Raw genomic sequence first — 23,118 nt, forward strand, 5'->3', positions numbered from 1 at the left:
ACTAATGCAACAAAGTTTTAATGAAATAATAATATGAGTAAATTACACATTTTATATTATTAATTATTATATAGAATTTCAAAAGGGTTTTAAAAAAGCTTTTCTAAATTGGTAACTACTTATGTTACTTAATTACTCTGAACAATGTACTTAAAATAGTTTGAACATGACTTGTATAATAATATTTGTGAATAACGCTGCTGCCTTACGGAAAATACAGTAAGTAACTACGTACAGATAGTTGATTCATCGTTATTTGACCCTATGTGTCAATAGAGTCGAGCTCATAAATATGTATACATTTCTATACCTCAATCCATTGCAAGAAGGTGAAAAATGTATACATGTATATGAACTCGAGTATAACTATACATCAGCTATACAGTGAAAAGAATTAAGAACAGGCCACAATGTTTATGAGATAAGCAAACCGACCCTTGTTCATTGCTCTCGAGTGTAATTTACCTATATAATTAAATTTAATTGATATATAAACTGTGTGTTCTCTAAGGCGGCAGAATACGGGTGCTGTGTTTATTTTATCAATTATATATGTCGATATATTTATTACAATTATTACAAATTAATAGTGCCAATAATCATTGGTATTTTTTGTATTAAGGTGCTTGGGAACAATTATTGACTAATTATATACTTAAGTTAAGCAATTTTACATAAGACTAAGTATAATCGAATATTTTAGAATGTAATCAAACAAATATTCTATCTCCTATTTTAAAAATGTACTTACCTATTTTAGTTCTTACTTATTATTTTAATAAATTGAATGACATTTTACTTATTAATTGTTATAGAAGATAAATCATTATGTGTTTGTTTTACATGCTGGACATAATATATTATGCTTCATTCTTTAAAAATATGCAGTTTTACTTTGTTTAGCACCTTAGTTACCTATTTATAAGAATGCCCACAGTGGCGCACGCAACATACCAATGCGAATCTTAAGGTCTGTGCACACCGACTGCGTGTGCGTAGACGTGCACTTGCGCGTTGTAATATATAGATCCTTATGAGAGACCCGCTTGTGTGGCGTAGGTATGCGGCTCCAATATTTTAGCGCACATGGATATTTTAAAACTTGTGTAGCCTTTAAACGGTACGTGGTACCCACAACGCCAAGAACGTATTAACGTAAGGTCTGTTTTGTATTAGCTTAGCTAGCTTGTAGCATTGATGTAGACTTGTGATATTATTTCCCTACATTAAAGTAACGCAGAGTGTGAGATGTTGATAGGTGGGCTAAAAGAAATTACAGCGCACGCCATGACAAAAATATCAACCTGGCCAAATTTTCATAATAAGGTGAGTGGTGTTTTGATACTGACTGACTTCGTATATACTTACACTTTCGGCCTCTATTATCGGATCAGCTGGATCAGTGGCAGACTTGCCCTAAGGTCCAGTAGACCCGGGCCTAGGGCGGCAAACTGTGACAAAAAATTCGATGATAATAAGAAATAACTCAAAATGTAGGTGATGGGTGCTGAGAAAGAGGCGGCTACAGGGCCTGGGGCCTAGGGCGGCAAAGACTGCAAATCCGCTACTGACCTTGATATTACCAACACATTGTATTTAATTATGATGCGTGGACCTACATCTATTTCTTACACTTGACTGTATCTGAAATTGTGTAGGTATGTACCAGTACCACTAGTACACCGTGCAAGTTGCTAGCAAGTTTTTACAAAACCAACAAACCTACAGCCAAACTGAAAATAAAGAGAAAAAGTATATGAAAAGTATGTCAAATGTCATTGTCACTAAAACTTAATTAATTTAATTAAAATTGTCTATTTATCCTTATAATAATATAGCTTAAAGTCCGTAAAATGAATAAATCACCCGTTATATTATCCTCCAGCTCATCTTCAGAGCAAGATATCCAGTTCTCGTATAAGCGCTATTTCATCAACAATATGGACTCGTACCATGGAGAGCGAATACTAGAGCTTATAACGAAGGTTATCCTCCAAAAGACTGCGGAACAAAGTAGGGTGCCTTCCGCGGTTATGTTGGCTGAGGATGCGGAGCCTTTGCCTCCGCCGCCGCCTGAGCTACCGTATGAAATTATCGGTAAGTTAAACCCGATGGTCTTGCACCCATTGACGGCGTATGCTGCTAGAAACTCGGCTCATTAAAACGCGGTTGATGCCAATCCATTATGTGTTATAGGCGTTCCAAAATTAAAGCACTTAAATTGTAGGTACAGTTAGTCGTGTCTAGGCATCAAGCTATATTAACTGTGCACGTGGTAACGAAAGAGACGACGAAGTTATTATCACACTCTTCGTTAAACATAATATTTAACGACGAATGTAACAATAACTTCATTCGTAGGATCCTGGGTTATGAAATAAAGATGGAAGTATATTTTTTGTTCTCGTTATGTATAGTATAGGTACCTACTTTACCTATATTTCATCACTCAGAGTCGAGCCATTATTTCGCTTGGACCATTTTTTCGTGGTCCTTTGCTTAGAGAGGGTAAGTACGTTTAGTTATACGTCGGCTTTCTTCTCTTGTAAAATAATTGCCGCATCAAGCATCGTGTACGGATTTCCTTGGGATAATTCAAGAATCCTGCAGTTGAATATTTAAATATACGTCTCCGCCCGCTAATACACATATAATTACTAAACCGCTTTTGGATATCGTGGACAAGGACGACGGACGAACTGGTATAAGTCACCTGCGAGTATAAATTTTGTTTAGATCCGCACCGCAGTATCGGCTCCAGTTCCCGGATTCTCCGTATTTCCTCCAAATTCTAAAAGTCTACGACATTCTATCATTTTTTTGTGCCACCAACCTCTCCCTTTTTTTTCACATTTTCCTTGGTTTTCATGATGGAAATGCTTGGCTTCTTGTATAAATGCTGTTAAGATTTTAAAGTTACCTACATATAGTTGAGACTCTTCAGGCTTTCTTTTATATCAGATTATAATAAATTCCTTAGGTACAGTCACTGACCCCAAGATAAAATCACTGGACAACGTAGCGCGGATCATTCCGAAGGACCAGGTCCTGTCAGACATGCTCACATGCGGCACGGTCGTGCTGGACATCAGCTACGATCGGGAAGAATTGAGAATCGCCATGGAATACTTTAAGCGTAAGTGTACCTAAGAGCCTCTATAATAATATATGCCGATGGCCAATGGGGTCGAAAAGTGCTCGAGTGGAGACCACGGACTAGCAAGCGCAGCGTAGGACGTCCACCCACAAGATGGACGGACGACCTTGTTAAGGCCGCCGGAACACGCTGGATGCGGGTCGCTTCGAACCGGTACGAATGGAGGTCCAAGGGGGAGGCCTATGTTCAGCAGTGGACGTCTTATGGCTGAGATGATGATGATGATGATGAAGTGTAAGAGCTGAGTGGACGCTCGAGTTGGGCGTGCAGCGTGCAAATGCAAACTATACTTAGGAGCGGCCTTAGTGCACGCTGTTCAAATCAATTTGTGAGCCCGACGCCACACCTCTTCGCCGAACGCTCTGCTTTGAGCGCGTCCACTAGGCCTTAAGCCCGCTCCAGACTATGCGCGTGAATCGCGGGCGATGTTTTAATCCTATTCGTAACCACGCGCCACCCACAGCACGTGGGTCTTGCGTCACTCCTTTCAGTTTACTATTTAATTAATTAATTAGAAATTGCTTTCTTTTAATTCGACGTTTCTCTCAGATGAATGAAACAGAAGGACCTTGTAGTTACTCGTATAGGCATTCAGGTATGTATCATAACATATAATCGTCTATGTGGGCTAGCTAGGGTGGTAATAAACCACATATTCAAAATACTTGCAGTGCTAAAAGATTTGCTGGAGAAACACGGGCCATCACCCGCTTCGGACCCCGACGACGAAGTCGGCGCGGGAGACTCTAACAAGCGATACCTCATCCTCATTTCCACTGTCATGACCTGGGCCGCAACCAAACCTTTGGATCCGGTGAGTTTCCACCACAGAGTTAACAGACTCTTGCTAAGCATCTTAGGCTCTGTCTTCACTTTCCATCAGGTGTGACTAAGAGCCAATCGCCGATAAGTACTTAATATTAAAAAAAACTGATTTCATACTAGAAGCTGGTGATAGCAACGCAGGCGACTCTAACAAGCGATATGGCCCCTATTTCACCACGGTGACAGGTGCGACAATTCGACAAGTCTCATTGTTGCTGACGTCACAGGCATCCACGGGCTACGGTTACCGCTTACCATCGTATTATTACCTGTCACGGTTGGTGAAATAGGGCCCTGGTCCTCATCCCCACTGTCATGACCTACGGGCGCAGCATATCGCCTGTCACTATGCCCATCACTTTCGCACTTGCAAATTGCATACTTGTTAGGTAGAACGTGACAACTTGACAAGCGATAAAAAAGCACCTGTGCTACCGTCGCGACCAAACCTTTGGATCTTGTGAGTTTCCCCGAAGCGTCCTTGCATAAAATCAAATGTTGAAAAGAACTTTATTGTTATTGTTTGGTGCCAATATTTTGTGAACTGTCCTTACTTATCTATTGTCCCAAGAGTTACTTAGGTACGTATGACACAATTCCGTTTTGTCATACGAAAGAAAGCTTTTTTTTAAACCAATCGATTATTTGTTACCAAATTGAGTCAATGCTTCCACGTTAAGGACGCCGGAAACATTGATCCTTTTTGCGATATCCTGTCTATTGTGCTGTACCACATTCTTATTATTTTGCTCAGTTCAGGCCAAGTACCTGTCCATTCATTGAAATGTGGGTACTATTTTTGACCATAACAATCGCCAGCGAAGCACAATTTGTACCTAATTACAGTACTTAGAAACAAAATTGACAAAATGTGGAAGTAATAAAATTAATGTCTTCTAAATAAAAAAACTACTTCACCAAACTTTTGCGCAGGATAACCCAGAAATGCCGTTCCTCGAAACAGATTTCCGCAAAAGAAAGCCTCATCTCAACTACAAAATGCACTACGACGCCGAAAACGAAGTCATAGGCATTGCGAGAAAGTATCGAAGACTCATCGGGTAAGACTAATTACTGCCGTGATGCAATATGCTTGGGTCAACAAAAAACCTTAGGCGTATGTCTGCCGGTAGATATTACGCTTACTAGGCCTTTGTTTTAGTCTAAAAACCAATATAACAATGACCCTTGTTGTCGCTTTGTTATTACCGATCTCGAGGTCACAATATACTGGTTAATTAACTACAAAAGCGTGGCTTTTGAGTGTAATGCCGATCTATTGTTCTATGAGTAGTGACGCGTGGATAGTACGGCCGTGACTCACTTATGGTCTTATCTAAGCATTGCGTTCTTAATGTCGTAGCTTGTATGCTGGTTTAGCGTCAGTATTAAAACAAAATCTACAATGTACGTTTTTATTAACTCCTTAGTTCATCTAATTCGGTTTGTTGGAACCTTTGCATGAGGTGACTAACCAAATGTTACATGCTGTACCTACGCTTAAGACTGTCAAATACGTAGACCTCACAATAGCCCAAAATAGAAAGCTTTTCATAATTCATATATATATTTCATTCCGTTGCGGGTTGCCGGGCGTCAGACCGTCAACAACTCCTGAGGATGCCTCGTAGAGAGGCGAAACACGTGTCTTATTACTCTTTTAGTGGTGGTTTGATATATTTATTTGCGTAGGTATTTATTTCTGCGGTGGGAGGGTGGTAAAATTAATTGCATGTAAAGAATACGCAAGTAAGGATAACGGGTTAGCACTGATTGACTAGCACGTTATCTTTTCGCGGATTAGCAAAGTATATTTTGGTTTTAACTCATATGATATTAGCGATTTTCAAAATTACCCGCTTTCGAACTGGGTAATTGGTAAAAATTGACACACTCTGTGAGTACCTAAGTAATTTTAGTATCTCAATTGTAGTGCCACAGTGGTGTGCGCGGGAATGACGTACGGCGGGCGAGAGGACGTATTGTACTACTGGTTCCAGAAGGCTTGGGAGTGTGAACCTCTGCTGCCGATCCTTGGAAGAGGCGCGAACGCTATTCCACTTATCAACGTCCAGGATTTAGCGCAGTAAGTGCCTGATGATTAGGTGCGGCTGACGGTCATAAGGCTTCATTACACAACTGTTCACACAGCATAGGTACGGTTCAAACTACCCGACACGACATAAAAAATGTCGTATAGCTAGGTACTATGCTTGTATGCAGACTCGCAGCCAAATGCTCTCAGAATGCTCATTGTCTCAACTGAATAAGTAAATTCGAAAATTGTCTCAGTTACTTGAATTTTTAAAGAGCGATACTACTTTACATATATTTTAATTACATTTTCACGGTAGCTGTTATGTTAAATTTAGTTTTGTAATGCATGCCTACTTATAGTTCCAATGAAATTTTAACGGTTTCAGAATCATTTACAATTTGGTGATGGATTTCCCGAGGAAATTATTCATTTTAGCTGTTGAACAGAACATAACGAAGCAAAGAGAGGTTACGTATTGTTTTAACTATGGAACAACATCAGCGTGTCAAGCCAAGTTCAAAAGGAGAGGATTTATAATTTTAGAAATACACGAGTTATCTTTGAGTATTTTACAAGTTTTTATTTAACTTGCCCTGTTAGTAGGTAGGTATTATGTAAGTATATTAGTGTGGGTCAAATCTTTTTTCCCGAGAACTAATTTATTCATTGTGTAGAGTCATACCAAAAAAAGTCTGCAGCGGATTCGATAGCCCACGCAGTGCACGTGTTATTTTAAACGTCAAATCCGCTATCAAATCCGCTGCAGACTTTTCTTTTTCCGACTCTAGCTCTTAATTGTCAAGTAAACCTATTTAATGTACCTTTATTCCTTTCCCCTGATTGAGTAATGTCTGATTCAATTCAATTCAAAAAAAAAAAAAAAAAAAAAAAAAAAAAAAAAAAAAAAAAAAAAAAAAAAAAAAAAAAAAAAAAAAAAAAAAAAAAAAAAAAAAAAAATACATTTTTCTTCAGATACTGAAACCCCTTGGTCGCTGCGCTGGGACTGGATTGTTCAAATGCATTCCACCGGAAGACGCCTTCTTGATTCCGGAACTCGATGTAACGTACTCTTTTACGTTATTATATTACATATTATATATTCTTACATCAAAATGTAAATTCATATTGAAATGAGTCAGCCCACGAGAGTTCATATTTTCACTTTAAGTTACGCTCCTTCGCTCTGCCGACCTTCTGTAAGTGGAGTATTTAGTACAATCGCAAGAGTTAGTAGCGACGAAAGAGCTTGTAGATGTAGGTATCCTGATAATCACAATAATTTGGGTAGGCTAAGCAATATACGAATAAAGTAGTAATGTATGTATGCTGTATGCTCGGTAATGGTCGTTTGTATATCTCCTGACATGGCGCAGTCGGTAGGATGTACGAGTATTTGATTGTAGACGGACCTTACCTTATTACCTGATAGATGGTCTTCTCCACATTGACCTTAGACACAGTCAATGCTATAGGATTTTCGTCTTTAACACATTTAAAAGAAATTGAATTCTGTGGTTAAAAACTCATTCAAGACGTTTCTGAGGTTCTTGTCCACTTCACAGCAAAGGATTTTCGACCTTATGACACTGAACCTGTACATGGAACCGGGATTTATCGTGGAGACGATGGGTCTCCAGTGGACCACTGAGCTGACTTTTGCCGAATATGCCCCGACTCTCATGAAGGAGTTCAAGAAACTAAAAGGACTGAAGCCATTTAAAGTAAGATTTTCTGGACATCACGGTTGCCACTAGGGCTCCTGATATCCGTGATACACGCCGATCCGTAGCTACGGGTTCTTAAGCCCGGCGGTACTAAGATCACGAATTTCACGAACACGGCAAGGTACGTACCTCGTACCTGCGTTCGCGTCCGGATTCACGTGACACGCCGTGACACGCCATGATACGTAGCCCGTACCTGCGTGAGCTTCGGGCTCGTCGGTTCCGTTGAATACTTATCGCACGTCTCGTAGGTTCGACACGCCCGGGAGAAAAATAAATAAGGACTAAGTATGTATTATTGAATTGAGTTACCACTTAGTATATAATATATCTATTTTAAAGTTGAGCAAATTATTTTAATAAACCTTTTGTACCCCATACAGTGTTGTTGTATTATTTTAGCAACCCTTTTATTAAAGTAGCTATTCATTGTAATTAATGCTTGGTTCTTTTAATTTATTACTGATTAATATTTAAAAGGCCGTACTATTGGAAATAAATTTTATTTCAAAAGTAATGAAACGGAATTAGAGCTATGAATAAAAAACTCACGATACATTTTTATTCGTAGCTCTTAGAGACCGCATCGTATCTATCTTCACTCAACGTCGCGGGCGGACCGAACCGGCGTGTTCTTATGATACGTGAAGCCGTGATCACGCCTACACGGATCTACACGGATTCACGTACCCTAATTTCACGTAACCGAATGTCACGTGCGGAACGGACCAGAAAACCGTTGCCGTGATTCACGAAACCGGGCGCACGGCTACGGGTTCACGAATCACGGACACGACCGCGAGCCCTAGTTGCCACCCATTTACTGTACCTACCTACTAACAATTTCATCAGTAGGTATTAATAGTGACATGTCAGCTGAAAAATGTTTCTCATGAAATATAGGTATTCGTAGGTAAAGGTAATGTCATTTTACTCAGGTAGTCTTAGTCAAATATGTAATTGTGGCCACGTACCTAGCTGAAATATTTAGTCTACTAGTAGTCTTAAGATAGGGTCTCTATTGTTTCCCAAATAGTTTTAAGTCATAATGTATTGTTTGTCCGAATTTTCGTTAGTCATAATTGGTTTTCCTCAGAAACGCGTAACTTTTCAGGATTGCCATAAAACAAACCTAACCTAACCTAACCTATCTATAGAATAACCTTAGGAAAATCCTGAAAAATTAACGGTTTCAGTTTTATGACTAACGATAATATGACAAACAATACATTATGACTTAAAACTTTATGGGAAACAAAGGGACCCCCTTAAGATACTATAATAGGGTGTATTCGGGTAATTTCGTATGTTGGATAATTCCGAAAATCTGATGGAAATTACTCAAAATTCCATCATATGAGAGTCCTTTTTCGGAATTATCCGACGGTTTTCCATAATTACCCGAATACGTAAGTTCAGGCTTAGGAAGGCCAACGTATAATGGAAGAGTATTCAAAATTTTGCATTTTACCGAGCAATACCTTGAATTCCGATAACAAAATATATACATTTTTCAGATCGTTGTTTACGGTCCTCCTACGGTTGGAAAAACGACTCTGGCGAAGCAAATCTGTGAGAACTACGGTCTTATTTACATATCACCCGACACTGCCGCCAAAGATGTCATGGAGGATTTGGTAAGCGTTTTTTCTACGTTGTCTACTATAATGGTTGAATGGTTGGTTGAATGGTTGGTAGAATGGTTGATTCGTTTAGTTAAGTGCTTCATTCGCCAACAAACTGTTTACAGTTTGGCCATACTGTAAATTTTGTTTATAAGCATGTACCTTTTGAATAAATAAATTAAAAAAAAATTAAACATCGTAAACCAAATTATAATTACATGCTTTTCACTATGAGCTCTCAACTATAATGACTTCATTACGAAACACTTTAGCGACCAACCGCGTCTCGCTGCAATCAAAATGACAAAACCAAATGATGGAACAAAAGACATAAGCTTTTGTTCTGAAAAAGAAGTTCTTAGACGTCGTTTGTTCTATCCTTTTATCTACTTACAATTAATTGTTTAATTTAGGTTGTGTAATAGTAAATTGTAAAATAAAATGAAAAATGTAAAATATTATTTTTGGTGACTCATAGAAAAAAAATATTGTATACAATATTGATAATAAGTACCTAATTAAGCTTTTCAATCACGTACCTAACTTAGGCCCCTAGGCAAATTTCGTGGTCTGAATACGCTTGAAAAGTTGCTATTATATAACGACAAAGGGAGTTGTTACCACCCATTTAGCTGACTCTTATTTTTCATTGTTTCTTTTGTGTCATTATCGTGTATTTTACCGTAGATCTCAGTGCTGTGCATTTATTTTATAATAGTGGAGTGTGCTCAAGCCATAAAAAGGTTAAATACGGCATTTTTGATGCAGGTTGGGGGGGGGGGGGGGGGGGTGTAAGGGTCCGTGACGTCTGACGTTATTCTTTAAAAAAGTAAATAATTGACATACAATGTGACGTTTGCTTATCGACAACAGGACTGTCGATGATTTATTTTGTCAATCACTTACAATAAGTCGTTCGTGCTAGAAAAATATCTAGGTGTATTTAATCACTGACAGCTTGAATTTTTGACCGCTTGAATAAATGTTGATAACCCAAAATTTCATGTTGGAACTAATCCCAATAAGGTCTAGTTTACCCTCTGGGTTGGAAGGTCAGATGGCAGTCGCTTTTGTAAAAACTAGTGCCCACGCCAATTCCTGGGATTAGCTTCCAAACGAACCCTAGGCTCCCATGAGCCGTGGCAAAAATGCCGGGATAACGCGAGGAAGATGATGTGAACCCAAAATGTCATTATCGTAGAGCAATTAAGAGACTTTTCAGTTTATAGAATCACATCAATCAGAGACCTGCTGATGTGTATATTGTATGTATATGTATATGCACCATTGTGTGAACATCTACGTGGTATAGGCCTACAGTTGCGCATTGCAAATCATGGCTTAGCATGGACCATCCTTGACCACTGTGTACCCTTTACCTAGATAAATTTGGTGACAGGCACGCCGTGTTGCCCACTGGGACGAGGGAGAAACATCCGCGTTGCCCCAACCATCCCCCGAAGAGGAAGTTGCGGGGCTTGACGATGATGACGAAGGTGCTGAGGATGAGGAGGTGCGCGAGGCGGCGAGGCAAGAGTTGGCTGTGATGCGAGCCGGGCTGGCCATCAGCGAGGACGAGATTATGGGGTACGCGCTACGATACGGATCCCTTTGTTGACATAATTATTAATGGGCTGAATAAGACAACATGATTTTGACGTATAATGCATCCGTCGTCCGTCCATTAATAATTATCGAAGGTCATAATGTAATGACCCATACAACCATTTCCAGTCGCCGTTACGACGCGGTGTAGACACATCTTGTGTCGACACCGTCTGTTTCGGTCACAATTCCAGTCGCAAAGTCGTCGCCGTGTCGACACAGTTACCAGAAATGGGGAAGGGTCGACACATGACACAAAGTGACATAAAGTGTGGTCGCCGTGTGCACACATTGTTACTAGTTTGCGACTACTTTATGCCAAAATCATTCGTTCATTCGTTCATTTTGTTCCTGTCAAATGGAAACTGTCAGATGGAAAAATAGTTAAATAAAAATAAGTGACATTAATACGCCATCTCTAAAACGGATTACAAGACGTAATTATATATTGTTTGCATTTATATTACAATAGGACTTAAATTATTATGGGGAATTAAACTGCTCGAGTGATTTGATAAACTAAGTGTAATATAATCAACGCGCCACCACATTGTTTTAGTTTAGCCGGAAATGAAATTGTTTACTTCTCAGTGCTTGTGTTCATAAATATATTATTTGATGCATTTTTAGTACTTCGATGCGTATACTATACTTAGATAACAGAAATAACGCTTTACATACTACGAAACTTGTTAATTATGATGTATAAATATGGTTTAAGGCTGAGAAATATTGCAGTCACAAAGTAGTCGCAAATGTTTCGACTTTGTGTCGACTCTGTGTAGACACATGACACGCGCTGTCAAAAGTAATAACAAAGTTACTCGATTTGCAAAATGGCTCCTTGTGTTCATTTGTTTTCAGATATTCTCAAAGTGTAAAAATGACGTGGTCAGAGATGGGATTATTCGACTAAGGCCCACTTGCACCGTCCCACTAACCCTGGGTTAAGCGGTTAAACCGTTAACCCAGTATCAAATTGTACTGGTAACCATGGTAACTCCAGGTTTAACCAGTTAACCCCGGGTTAGTGGAATGGTGCAAGTGGCGCTAATTAATGGAATAAAAAAAGTTAATCCTCAAATTTTAATCACGATTAGGTTAGTCGACCTAACATAGAATGAATTTGAATGAATCTGAACATTAATCGAATAAATTATCGATTAAATCTCGGTTGGAAGTTGACAGGGGGCCATTTTTGTACGTAAAAATAATAGAAATGTCTTGCATGCAGATGGTAGCCAAACACTTTGTCATAAAAGTCGAGATGGGTGTCGATTTATAGGTTTTAGGGAGTGCCGATTTCGAAAATGATGACCATTTTGGATTCCAAAATGGTGGCCATGCACTATGTCATAAAAGTCGTCATGGGTGTCGTTTTATAGGTTTTAGGGGGCGCAGATTTCGAAAACGATGACCATTTTGGATTCCAAGATGGCGGCCATGCACTATGTCATAAAAGTCGTCATGGGTGTCGTTTTATAGGTTTTAGGGGGCGCAGATTTCGAAAACGATGACCATTTTGGATTCCAAGATGGCGGCCATGCACTATGTCATAAAAATCGTCATGGATGTCGTTTTATAGGTTTTAGGGGGCCCCGCTTTCGAAAATGATGACCATTTTGGAATCCAGAATGGCGGCCATGCACTATATCATGAAAGTCATCATGGGTGTCGTTTTATAGGTTTTGGGGGGCGCAGATTTCGAAAACGATAACCATTTTCGATTCCAAAATGGCGGCCATGCACTATGTCATAAAAGTCGTCATGGATATCGTTTTATAGGTTTTAGGGGGCCCCGATTTAGAAAATGATGACCATTTTGAAATCTGAAATGGCGGCCATGCACTGTCATAAAAGTTGTCATGGCTATCGTTTTATAGGTTTTGGGGGGCGCAGATTTAGTAAATGATGACCATTTTGGATTCCAAAATGGTGGCCATGCACTATGTCATAAAAGTCGTCATGGGTGTCGTTTTATAGGTTTTTGAGGGGGCGCAGATTTAGAAAACAATGACCATTTTGGATTCCAAGATGGCGGCCATGCACTATGTCATAAAAGTCGTCATGGATGTCGTTTTATAGGTTTTAGGGGACGCAGATTTCGAAAATGATGGCCATTTTGGAATCCAAAATGGCGGCCATGCACTATGTCATAAAAGTTGTCATGGGTGTCGTTTTATAGGTTTTAGGGGGCCCTGATTTCGAAAATGATGACCATTTTGGAATCCAAAATGGCGGCCATGCACTATGTTAAAAGTCGACATGGATGTCGTTTTGTTGGTCATGGTCATCATTTTCGAAATCTGCTCTTCCTAACACCTATAAATCAACATCTATGACGGCTTATATGACAAAGTGCACGGCAGACATCTTGGAATCCAAAATGGTCATCATTTTCGAATTCTGCACTCCCTAAAACCTATAAAACGATATCCATGACGACGCAAGTTATCTTTATTTTCAGATCTAACAAATTGCTACAGAATACAAAGGACAAAAAAAGAAGCGAGGAGGTAATGAAACAAGCAAAAATACAGATGATTCCTCGACGCAATGGGATGCTTCTTAAATTGTGTCCAGATTTTTTGTCATAAAAGTTTTTATTTTTCACATATTACTCTCACAAGTTCCGTGACATTTCGACCTTGTAATTTTTTAAGTAAATGTTTTTGTTTATCTGTGAGGATCTCACTAGAATAATATAATCAAGGTATGTTTATATTTGATGATTGAAATAGTAACGCAAAAAAAAATATATCTGTGTCTTATATTCCTGCCGAAGACTTTTATTTTTCCTTTTCCTTCTACACAAGTTTGGTCAAGTAATAAGAATTTAGGGCTCTCAATTTTATTTTGACTTCTACAACATTAAAGCTACGAGGCCATGTTTGGTATCGTTTTCGTATAAATTCGCAGTACCAAATTTAGTTATGGTATCACATTGACACCATTCCAAAGTAAAAACATATACTTTCTTAAAAGAAACATATTCTTTCTTTAAAAACTCCTCTTCACGCTTAAACTGCTGAACAGTTTTAATTTAAATTTAGTACACATATATATTGAGTCCCGAGACAGGACATAATAAGTTATCTCAAAAATCATCCTTTAAAGGTGTGAAATGAGGTGTAGGGGGGAATTCAGAATTGACTTCTTGAAGTTAATACTGTTTAAGTTTAGGTTTGAAGTCATGTTTTTTTTATCATTTTTAACTAAATCAAAGATGTAGACCATCCCAAATTTAATATAAATCAGTTCAGCGGTTATTGATTTCCCGTACAAATTTCCACGCCACTTTTCACACCTTCAAAAGATGATTTTGGTTATAAGATCTATCCTATGTCCTGTTCCGGGACGCAAACTATTTCTATACCAAATTTCTACGAAATCGATTCAGCGGTTAAGCGTCAAGAGGAGTTTAAAATAAACCGGCCAAGTGCGAGTCGGACTCGCGTATTAAGGGTTCCGTACATTAAGTCCGACTCGCGCTTGACTGCACATTTCTAATAGGTTTTCCTGTCATCTATAGGTAAAGAACTATTTTGTGTATTCAGACAGACAGACATACAGACGCACGAGTGATCCTATAAGGATTCCGTTTTTTGCTTTTGAGGTACGGAACCCTAAAAAGATATTTTTTTATTTTGTGGAATGGTGTCAATGTGATACCTTAAATGGATTCAGCAACCCAGATTTATACGAAAACGATACCATACACGGCCTTGCACCTTCACTGATGTAGATATATCAAGATAAAATTGAGAGCCCTAAATAAACTTTCAAGAGCGGATATCTCAAAAACTATTCAACATATCGAAAAAATTGACGGAATAAACTTGTAACAAATTAAATTAACTTGCATTTTGTATAAGTGGCCATGTCGCTAAGATGCATAGTTTCCGAGATATAATCGAAAAACCGGAAAATGGGACCTTCAAAGCCCCCTCTCTTCCCCCGCTCAAGGGCTACGGCCGGGGACTTTTGATATGTTCACCTCCTAACTTGTCCAAACCAAGTTACAGAGTCAAAAATTGTGTTCCGAGCATTTCCCTCTACAACTTTTTGGAGCATTCGTTGGCTGACCTAAGTAGCTTATTGCATTTCTTTAAAAACTTTTCTGTAAAAGGTTGACGGGTGTTGGGTGTTTATATGGTTTTGGTCGATTATTATCATTTGCATCGCCCATGATGACTTACTAGAATTACTTACGAGCACACGAGACACTAATAGTAGTTTGACAAACCTTGGTTTTCAAGAGGTATTTTATATTGACATTTGCTGTCACAAATTTGCTGTCAGATTTAGTCGCAAACCGCACGCAAAGTGCACACAAATGTGTCGACACCTTGTTACGGAAAAGTGTACACACGGCGACGACACTTTGTTTCGAAACAATTCTAGACACATTGTGTGGACTCTGTTACGACACATCTGACATTTAGTTACCACTTTGATGATTCTGCGACTGGAATGGTTATATGGGGATTGTCAGATTATCATTAGTAATAATTCTGAAACCGTTAACTTTTCAGCATTGCCATAAAAACAAATCTAACCGATTTACAAGTTTTTACGAATTTAAAAGTGCGACAGAGAAACAACACGGGGGGGGGGGCAAAAAGGGGGGATGAATGAGTAGGATAACGTTGAATACGAAGCGTGTAAGGCAAGAATTGGCTGTGATGCAGGACTGGCTTGCCGTCAGCGAGGAAGATATTATGGGAATGCGTTACGAGCTTAACCCTTTGAACGCCAAACGGCGAAGGAATATGCCGTGCTCCGGACGCCAGGCGATCGCGATTATTTAAGCGAAATTGAACTTTATGGATACTCCCTATTGAATTGGCGAAGCTGACGGCTGTAGCCGTCATTGGCGTCCTTGGCAAGAGTTTCCGATGACGTCCACAGCTGTCTGTGGCGGTCAATGGGTTAATAAAGCTTATAGAGGTTATGGGAGATGTATTAAAAAGAACTAGGGATAAATAATAAGGAAGGAGCTGTGCGAGGCTGTCAGGCTGGGCTATGAATGGCCTCTGTGCCCTGTTTATCAAAAGCTTGTAACTAGTAATACAAGTGGAAGTCCCTTTTTGGCAGCTTTTGTTAGAAAGGGACTTCCACTTGTAATACAATTTACAAACTTTTGATAAACAGGGCACTGGTCGTCATATAAGTACATCCGTCCGTACTTAACGACGTGTTCTTCTTGTCTTAGGTATATGCGAAAAAGGTTGCTGTGCCGAGAAGCTCTTAACAGAGGTTGGGTGCTGGATGGGTTCCCGGAAACTATACCGCAATGCACTGCGCGTGAGCACGTTATTCAATATTTACTAATAGAACCATTACGCAACTCGGGACCCAAGAGCTGGCAGTTAATTACCTCGCTCAACGCTTCAGTCTGGCAGTTCAGTGGGGTTAGATTTAGTTTAGCTTTATTTTATTTTAGAAAGTTTGTATATAGTTTAATTGTCATTTTAATTTATTTTTATTTATTGTTTTTTGACATGTTTTTGTACCATATATATGAATAAATCATTCATAGAACCATTTCAAGGAAGCGCTGGTGGCCTAACCTGACCAAAACTAAATATAAGTAATAATTATTTCCGCAGTATTTGACAGAGGCGAAGAACATGATTCTGACGCCGAAGAGGAGGATGAAGAAGACAAGTTTGAGGAAGATGCTGATTTATACAGCAATGTTTTTAAGAAAATTCTGCCTGGTACGTAAAATATCCCAAGAAAATTGTATGTCATTTATTCGTCGCAAGCCATGGTAGCCATGGTACCTATTACAGGTGATCTGGCGCTGGAAGACCCATCATATAATAATTATCTTAAATAAACAAATAAAAAAAATAATGTCCGGTGAACCAATTTCAAGTTACGCGCCTTCTTAAAACTTTCTTCACAGATATCGTAGTAAGCCTTGAAACTACTGACGACTTCATCTGCGAGAAAGCTATGAAGCTACCAGAGGGTAACTCCCGACGAGACGAAGAGGTTATCCTGGACCGTCTCTTCGAGTTCCGTGCCAACGACGCCCGTGACGTCACACCACTGAATTTCTTTGATGAACTGGACATACACCCTCTCATAGTGCCAGTGAAGGATCATTCTGACTATGCTATGAAGGGGCCGTATGCGGCTGTGGCTTTGCGGATGGGACGGCCTTGCAGATATTCTAAATTACTTGGTAAGCTATAGATAATCACTTGACGACCAGTCTGGCCTAGTGGCCATGACTCAGGAAATATCTGTGTTCATCATACAAATAAATTCCCTTACCGGGATTCGAACCCAGGACCATCGGCTTCGCAGGCAGGGTCATTACCCACTAGGCCAGCCATAGGCGTACCCACGGTGGAGCAGGAGGGGGGGGGGGGCAGTTGCCCCACCCTGGTCTCTGACCATAAGCTAAGAATTTCTGTTTCAACCCTACTCTGTTACAATGTACCCAGCCTCCCCTACTTCTGTCCCACCCCTAAAAAATGCTGCGTACGCCTATGGGCTAGACCGGTCTCGTATTAGTTTTGTGACTACACTTGAATAACGTCTGCCTATACCTTAGCTATGATCGAGGCAGCTGAAAAGAAAGCTAAAGAAGACAAAGCCTTGCGGCGGCATGAAGAAGCTAAATCGCTGAAAATACTCGAGGAAAAAATGAGGAAAGAGCGTGAGGACAAAATGGAATACTGGGTGAGTGAATAATGGTGGCTAACAAGCATTCAGTCCACGTGGAGTCCTGGGGTCAGTTTTATCATTATAAATCTGTGCTTTTGAAGAACCACGTACATTTCACACACGGAAGAAAGAATGAATGAGCGCGCCGCGCTCTCACAAATCTAGGGTACAATTCAGTAACCATCATTTAGGTTTCATCAAGTGTTGCATGGCCTGAAAAATAACAATCTACAGATAGGTATTGATGTTGTGTTATTTTTATGTTATTTATTTAACTAACATAAGAAACTCTCAACGAATCCACTTTCAGAAGAACCTACCAATATATTTTTCATATCTCATGCTCTGAAAGTGGGTCGTTGTTGTTCTAAAAGGTGCGCAGAAAGTGATACGTTTATGCTCTAGTGCAGAAAAGTGGTGTACTCCTCTGCGTCCCCGTCCCACGAACAACTGGGTGGAAACAAAATGGAAAAATAGTGTCTTTATTTCCTCAATTGGTAATTGTTTAATTTTATTAATCCCACGTTGATCCTTTTTTTATAAAAAATGATATAGGTGAATTGTTAAAAACAAATTATTCTTGATTTATTTCGTTGAATTCTATTTACTCGATTTCATAAGGCGGGAACCAAAAGGAATACACCAAAAATATTTTTTTTAAACCTTACACTTGCGTAAATGGGCAAAGGCAGAATCTTATACAGCCACAGTTAAACGTTTGTACGATATTAAATTGATTTTTAAGATATTTAGCACTATATTCATGAAAATAAAATAAAATACAAGAAAAAAATTACTTATATTATTAATTTAATTGTTATTTAATATTTAAAATACTTTTATTATGTTATTACGTGGTGCGCCGCACCAAGGTCGCGGTGCGGTCCGGTAGTCTGTTGCGGCTTTTAGAACGAAAAAGTATAAAATTAAAAAGTAAGAGTCAATCCCGCTGATTTTCATACTATAATGAACAAATCATTTAAAAATTACTGCAGTTTGTTAAAAAATGTGTGTTTTCGTAAATATTGCAATCTAAATGATTTTCGCTAGGGGTTATTAATCACATATGTAAAGTCTCCGATTGCAAGTAAGTCCTAAGGAAAATAAATCATGGCCGTAGGTCTATTACAGTGGTTCTTAACCTGGGGGTAATTACCCCCGTGGGGGTAAAACTGGTATTTTACGGGGGTAATAAACTAACCTAATATAATAATACAACAAACGTACACGTTTTATTTTTTATTACCATTGGGAGGAGGGGTAAAATCAGGTTCCCTAGTTAGTCATAGGGGTGACCGGACTGAAAAGGTTAAGAACCACTGGTCTATTAGGTACTTCCATTACTGATTTTGCGAAATTGCCTTGTCTTGTTTAGTTTCCTCGCATTCGATATGAAAAGTAGAGTGTTTAACTCGGGTGAAAGGCACCATTTCTGTCTCGGACTATTGGCGCTCTCACTGCGTTCGAGCGCCAAACTACCTCGACAGAAATGGGTGCCTTTCCACCCTTGGTTAACAATCTACTAATAACTATATACCTATCTATTTATAGCAGCTTCGGCCTCCATTATCCTCTAGCTTTGTCGATCCATTGACATCTGCAACCAATTTTTACTAGCAATTGTCTTCGGATTCGGACGTTTCATCTCATTACAACAACCGGAGGTATTCGGCTCATATTTTTAACCGACTTCCAAATCTCAAAGAAGGAGGTTATCAATTCGGTTGTATGTTTTTTTTTATTTATTTTTTTTATTTTTTTTTATATTTGTTACTCCATAACTCCGTCATTACTGGACCGATTTTGAAAATTCTTTTTTTGGTTGAATGTATATGCATACAGATTGGTTCCGTTTTTGTCAAAACCCAGTTCTGATGATGGGATCCATGAGGAATCGAGGGAACTCCTCAAATCTTAAAGGCATACACATAGTGATTTTTGGTTTTTTATCAACGAATCAAGCATATACACCCAAAAAAGTGACATTTGATGAAGTGGAACTGCTGATGATGATCAGAACGGAACTCTTCAACGACGCATAGTTCACGGTTGGCGATTTGTCCTCTTCGTTATGTTTGTTAAGCAAGTTAAGTTTTAAAGCCACATTTTTGTCAAGCTCGAGTTCTGATGATGGGATCCATGAGGAATCAAGGGAACTCCTCAAATTTTAAAGGCATGCGTATAGAGATTTTTGTATTTACATCAGAAAATCAAGCATTTTCATTAAAAACTGTCGCATTTGATGAAGTGGAACTGCTGATGATGATCAGAACAGAACTCTTCAACGACGCATAGTTCACGTTTGGCGATTTTTCCTCTTCGTTATGTTCGTTAAGCAAGTTAAGTTTTTAAGCCACACTTTTGTCAAGCTCGAGTTCTGATGATGGGATCCATAAGGAATCGAGGGAACTCCTCAAATCTTAAAGGCATACGTATAGAATTTTCTGTATTTTCATCATAAAATCAAGCATTTACATTAAAAACTGTCGCATTTGATGAAGTGGAACTGCTGATGGTGACCAGAACAGAACTCTTCAACGACGCATGTTACACGTCTGGTGATAACGAATTTCGATTTTGACTTGGACTGGGACCCGGACTCGGACTCATACCCGGACCCGGACCTGGACACGGATCCAGATTCGGACCCGGACTCGGACCCGGAGTCGGATCCTGACTCGGAACCGGACTCGGATCCGGTCTGGGATCCGGACACGGACACGGACCCGGCCTCGGACCCGGACTCGGACCCAGACTCGGACCCGGACTCGGACCCGGACTCGGACCCGGACTCGGACCTGGACTCGGACCCGGGCTCGGACCCGGACTCGGACCCGGACTCGGACTCGGACCCGGACTCGGACCCGGACCTTGGCCCGGAAAACCACTATGATACCTTAACTAAATAAACCACTATGATTACCTACCATAAAATGTAGGTATAAAGTATGATGATGCCAATCTTACTAACCCCTCCCGCTTAAACCCCCGTACACCGCACCGCATGCGCCATTAAGTGGGTTAGGTTAGGTTTGAACTGCGATCCTCACAGAACCGAACAAGGGTTAGGTTAGGTTAGGTTAGGTTAGGTTAGCACAAAGGTCCCTGCGTGGGCGGGCGCGATGTGTAAGCAACGCGCCCACTGAGGTGAAGGGGTGATTTCCCCTAGAGTCGGGTCCGAGTCCGGACGGCTGCTGGCGAGGTTGCGGAAGAGTACTTCGGTGTTCCTGGGACCTCGCCGTATAGCAGCGAGGCGGCAACAGAGGGGTTTTAGTGGGTAAACCTGGGGTCTCATGAGCCCACAACAGGGAGTCCCACATAACCATCCCGGCCCGTCCCCGCGCCGGGGTGGTATGCGTAAAGCATTTCCCCTCTTTTAAAAAAAAAAAAAAAGGTTGAAACTGCGAGCCTTACAGAAACGGAATGCTACTTGAAAAGTGGGTTTGATTAGGTTCGAACTGCGATCCTCACCGAACCGAACTGCTATCTGAGAAGTGGGTTAGGTTAGGCTAGAACTACGACCCTTATGGCTCCTCTACACGATGGGCCAACGCCGGCCACTCCAAGGGACGCATTTATGCGTTAGAGGGAGCAAGTAATATTGCTATCTCATTCTACCGCAAGGCTGCGCCCCTTGGAGTGGCCGGCGTTGGCCCATCCTGTAGAGGACCCATTACAGAAGCGAAATGCTAGTAGAAAAGTGGGTGGTTTTACCTCCGTTTCTACATAGTGTACTATCTACAATAATCTTTCACCGGCCCCCAAAGAAGTCGGTTTTTTTTTCTTAAAAATTATATTATATTTAATTTCAGTCTGAACTATACGCCGCTATGCGAGAAGATGAGGAACAGGCGCTAGCGGCGGCCGGCGAGCCGATGCGCAACTATTTGGTGCACTACATATTTCCCACACTCACTCCAGCCCTGCTCGAAGTCGCTAGGCTGAGACCTGCTGACCCTATCGACTTTCTGGTAAATATATGTAATATGTAGGTAGTCTCGATTCACATGATGGATCGATGGTCTGGTCAAGATCAAAGGGACCATTGCATTATAGCGTTTGAGGATGACTGATTATGTACACTTGCTGAATCTAAGCCTGTGAGTAGTGTTAGGCCGTACACAGATTCACACGCCGCGCATAGCGGAGCGGAGAGCGGACCAGTGTGATAACCGCATTATAGTAAGGGTCTCTCCAGATATATCGACGCGCATTCGGCAAAATCCGATAGGAAAAGCGTTATGTCCCCGCAATAAGAGCGAAACCTTAAGCCAATATGCAACTGTCTTATGCACCACATTTTTCTTACCCGCGCTGCTTGAAGTCGCCAGGTCAGCCTGCCTGATGCCTGATCCTATGGGCTGTCTGGTAAATATTGTAAATACCGGCTCTCCAATCAGAACCCAAAATTCACGAAGGCAAACTGGCAAAAATTGCAAGGAACAGTCAAGGAACGCTTTGGTAGGACCTTGGAAATAAGAGATGCGATGGTCTTTGGGCTTAACTATATAGGTACGATAATATACACTCGGTGAAGCTTTGCTTTTACGTATAAATATCAACTTGGCGGTAAATGCGGAGTGTGGACTCGATCCTTTATAGACGTATTTGTCCAGTAAATAGACGTCTTTCGGCTGATATTAAGGTTCTGTATTTGTATTATAGGCCGAACATCTATTCAAGAAAAATCCGACCGGCAAAATGCTTGAGCCGGGCTACAATCTTCAAGCCGAGAAAATCTTAGGCAAGATCAAGATTCTAGACGATGCGTTGCAAGACCTCGACATACAGATTGAACCGCTGGCGCCTCCAGAAGCGGAGTTGCCTTCGCCTTCATCGCCTCCTAAACCTAAACCAATGAGTGCCCTGTAAATGAGATAAAGTCCTTAACACAGCTAAAAAAAAATAGATTATTCTAATACGGTTTATTATCTATTTTTACCTTATGGTAAAGACGAATGGCGTTCAAATGGTTAAAATAGGTATGTTTGTTGTTAGCATTAGAGAGTTAACGGTACATCGTAATGCAATTGTGTCAGTTTGGTCATTAGCCTGGTCGTTAATAAACGAATTATGGTTAAATGGATGTATTATTTTTAGAAAAAAAAAAGTTTAATCGGTCAACATCTGCTTGCAGTTACTAATAAATCTAATAATAATAAGGTACAGTGGCGTTCAAAAGTGAATGGATAGATGTCGACCGTAATGCCTTAACATTACGGTTGAAACATCTCCATGCACTTTTGAACGCCAGTGTACGTGTGCTTTTTGGTATTTTAGTGCGGACTCATAGGTCAGTAAATGAATGCTCAAAAAACGTTGTAGAGGGAAATGCTAGGAACACAATTTTTGACTCCGTAACTTTGTTTAGACTAGTTAGGAGGTAAACATATCAAAAGTCCCCGGCTGTAGCCCCGGTGCTGCGGGGTAGAGGGGGGTAAGAAGGTCAAATTTTTCGGT

The 23,118-nt window shown here is 40.2% G+C and overlaps 1 protein-coding gene across 1 annotated transcript; it reads left to right on the plus strand.

Annotated features, from left to right (window-relative positions):
• Positions 1 to 1,776: 1,776 nt before the first annotated feature.
• On the plus strand, positions 1,777 to 22,575 carry LOC134666112 (adenylate kinase 7-like). Its single transcript, XM_063523264.1, has 16 exons — positions 1,777 to 2,097; positions 2,981 to 3,136; positions 3,829 to 3,971; positions 4,916 to 5,043; positions 5,916 to 6,068; positions 6,406 to 6,487; positions 6,993 to 7,079; positions 7,583 to 7,741; positions 9,262 to 9,381; positions 10,769 to 10,956; positions 16,190 to 16,281; positions 16,587 to 16,697; positions 16,889 to 17,170; positions 17,546 to 17,673; positions 21,471 to 21,629; positions 22,324 to 22,575. The coding sequence occupies exons 1-16, from the start codon at positions 1,854 to 1,856 to the stop codon at positions 22,528 to 22,530; spliced, it is 2,439 nt and encodes an 812-aa protein (XP_063379334.1). The 5' UTR covers positions 1,777 to 1,853; the 3' UTR covers positions 22,531 to 22,575.
• The last annotated feature ends 543 nt before the right edge of the window (positions 22,576 to 23,118 follow it).

Source organism: Cydia fagiglandana, chromosome 7 (genome assembly GCF_963556715.1).
Source record: "Cydia fagiglandana chromosome 7, ilCydFagi1.1, whole genome shotgun sequence".
NCBI classification, from domain to species: Eukaryota; Metazoa; Arthropoda; class Insecta; order Lepidoptera; family Tortricidae; genus Cydia; species Cydia fagiglandana.

Coding starts and splice junctions, on each gene's coding strand:
- LOC134666112 (XM_063523264.1), top strand. CDS start 1,854: ATGAATAAATCACCCGTTATATTATCCTCCAGCTCATCTTCAGAGCAA. Junction 6,488..6,992: donor ACATAACGAAGCAAAGAGAG/GTTACGTATTGT, acceptor ATTTTTCTTCAG/ATACTGAAACCCCTTGGTCG. Junction 16,698..16,888: donor TTTTAAGAAAATTCTGCCTG/GTACGTAAAATA, acceptor CTTTCTTCACAG/ATATCGTAGTAAGCCTTGAA.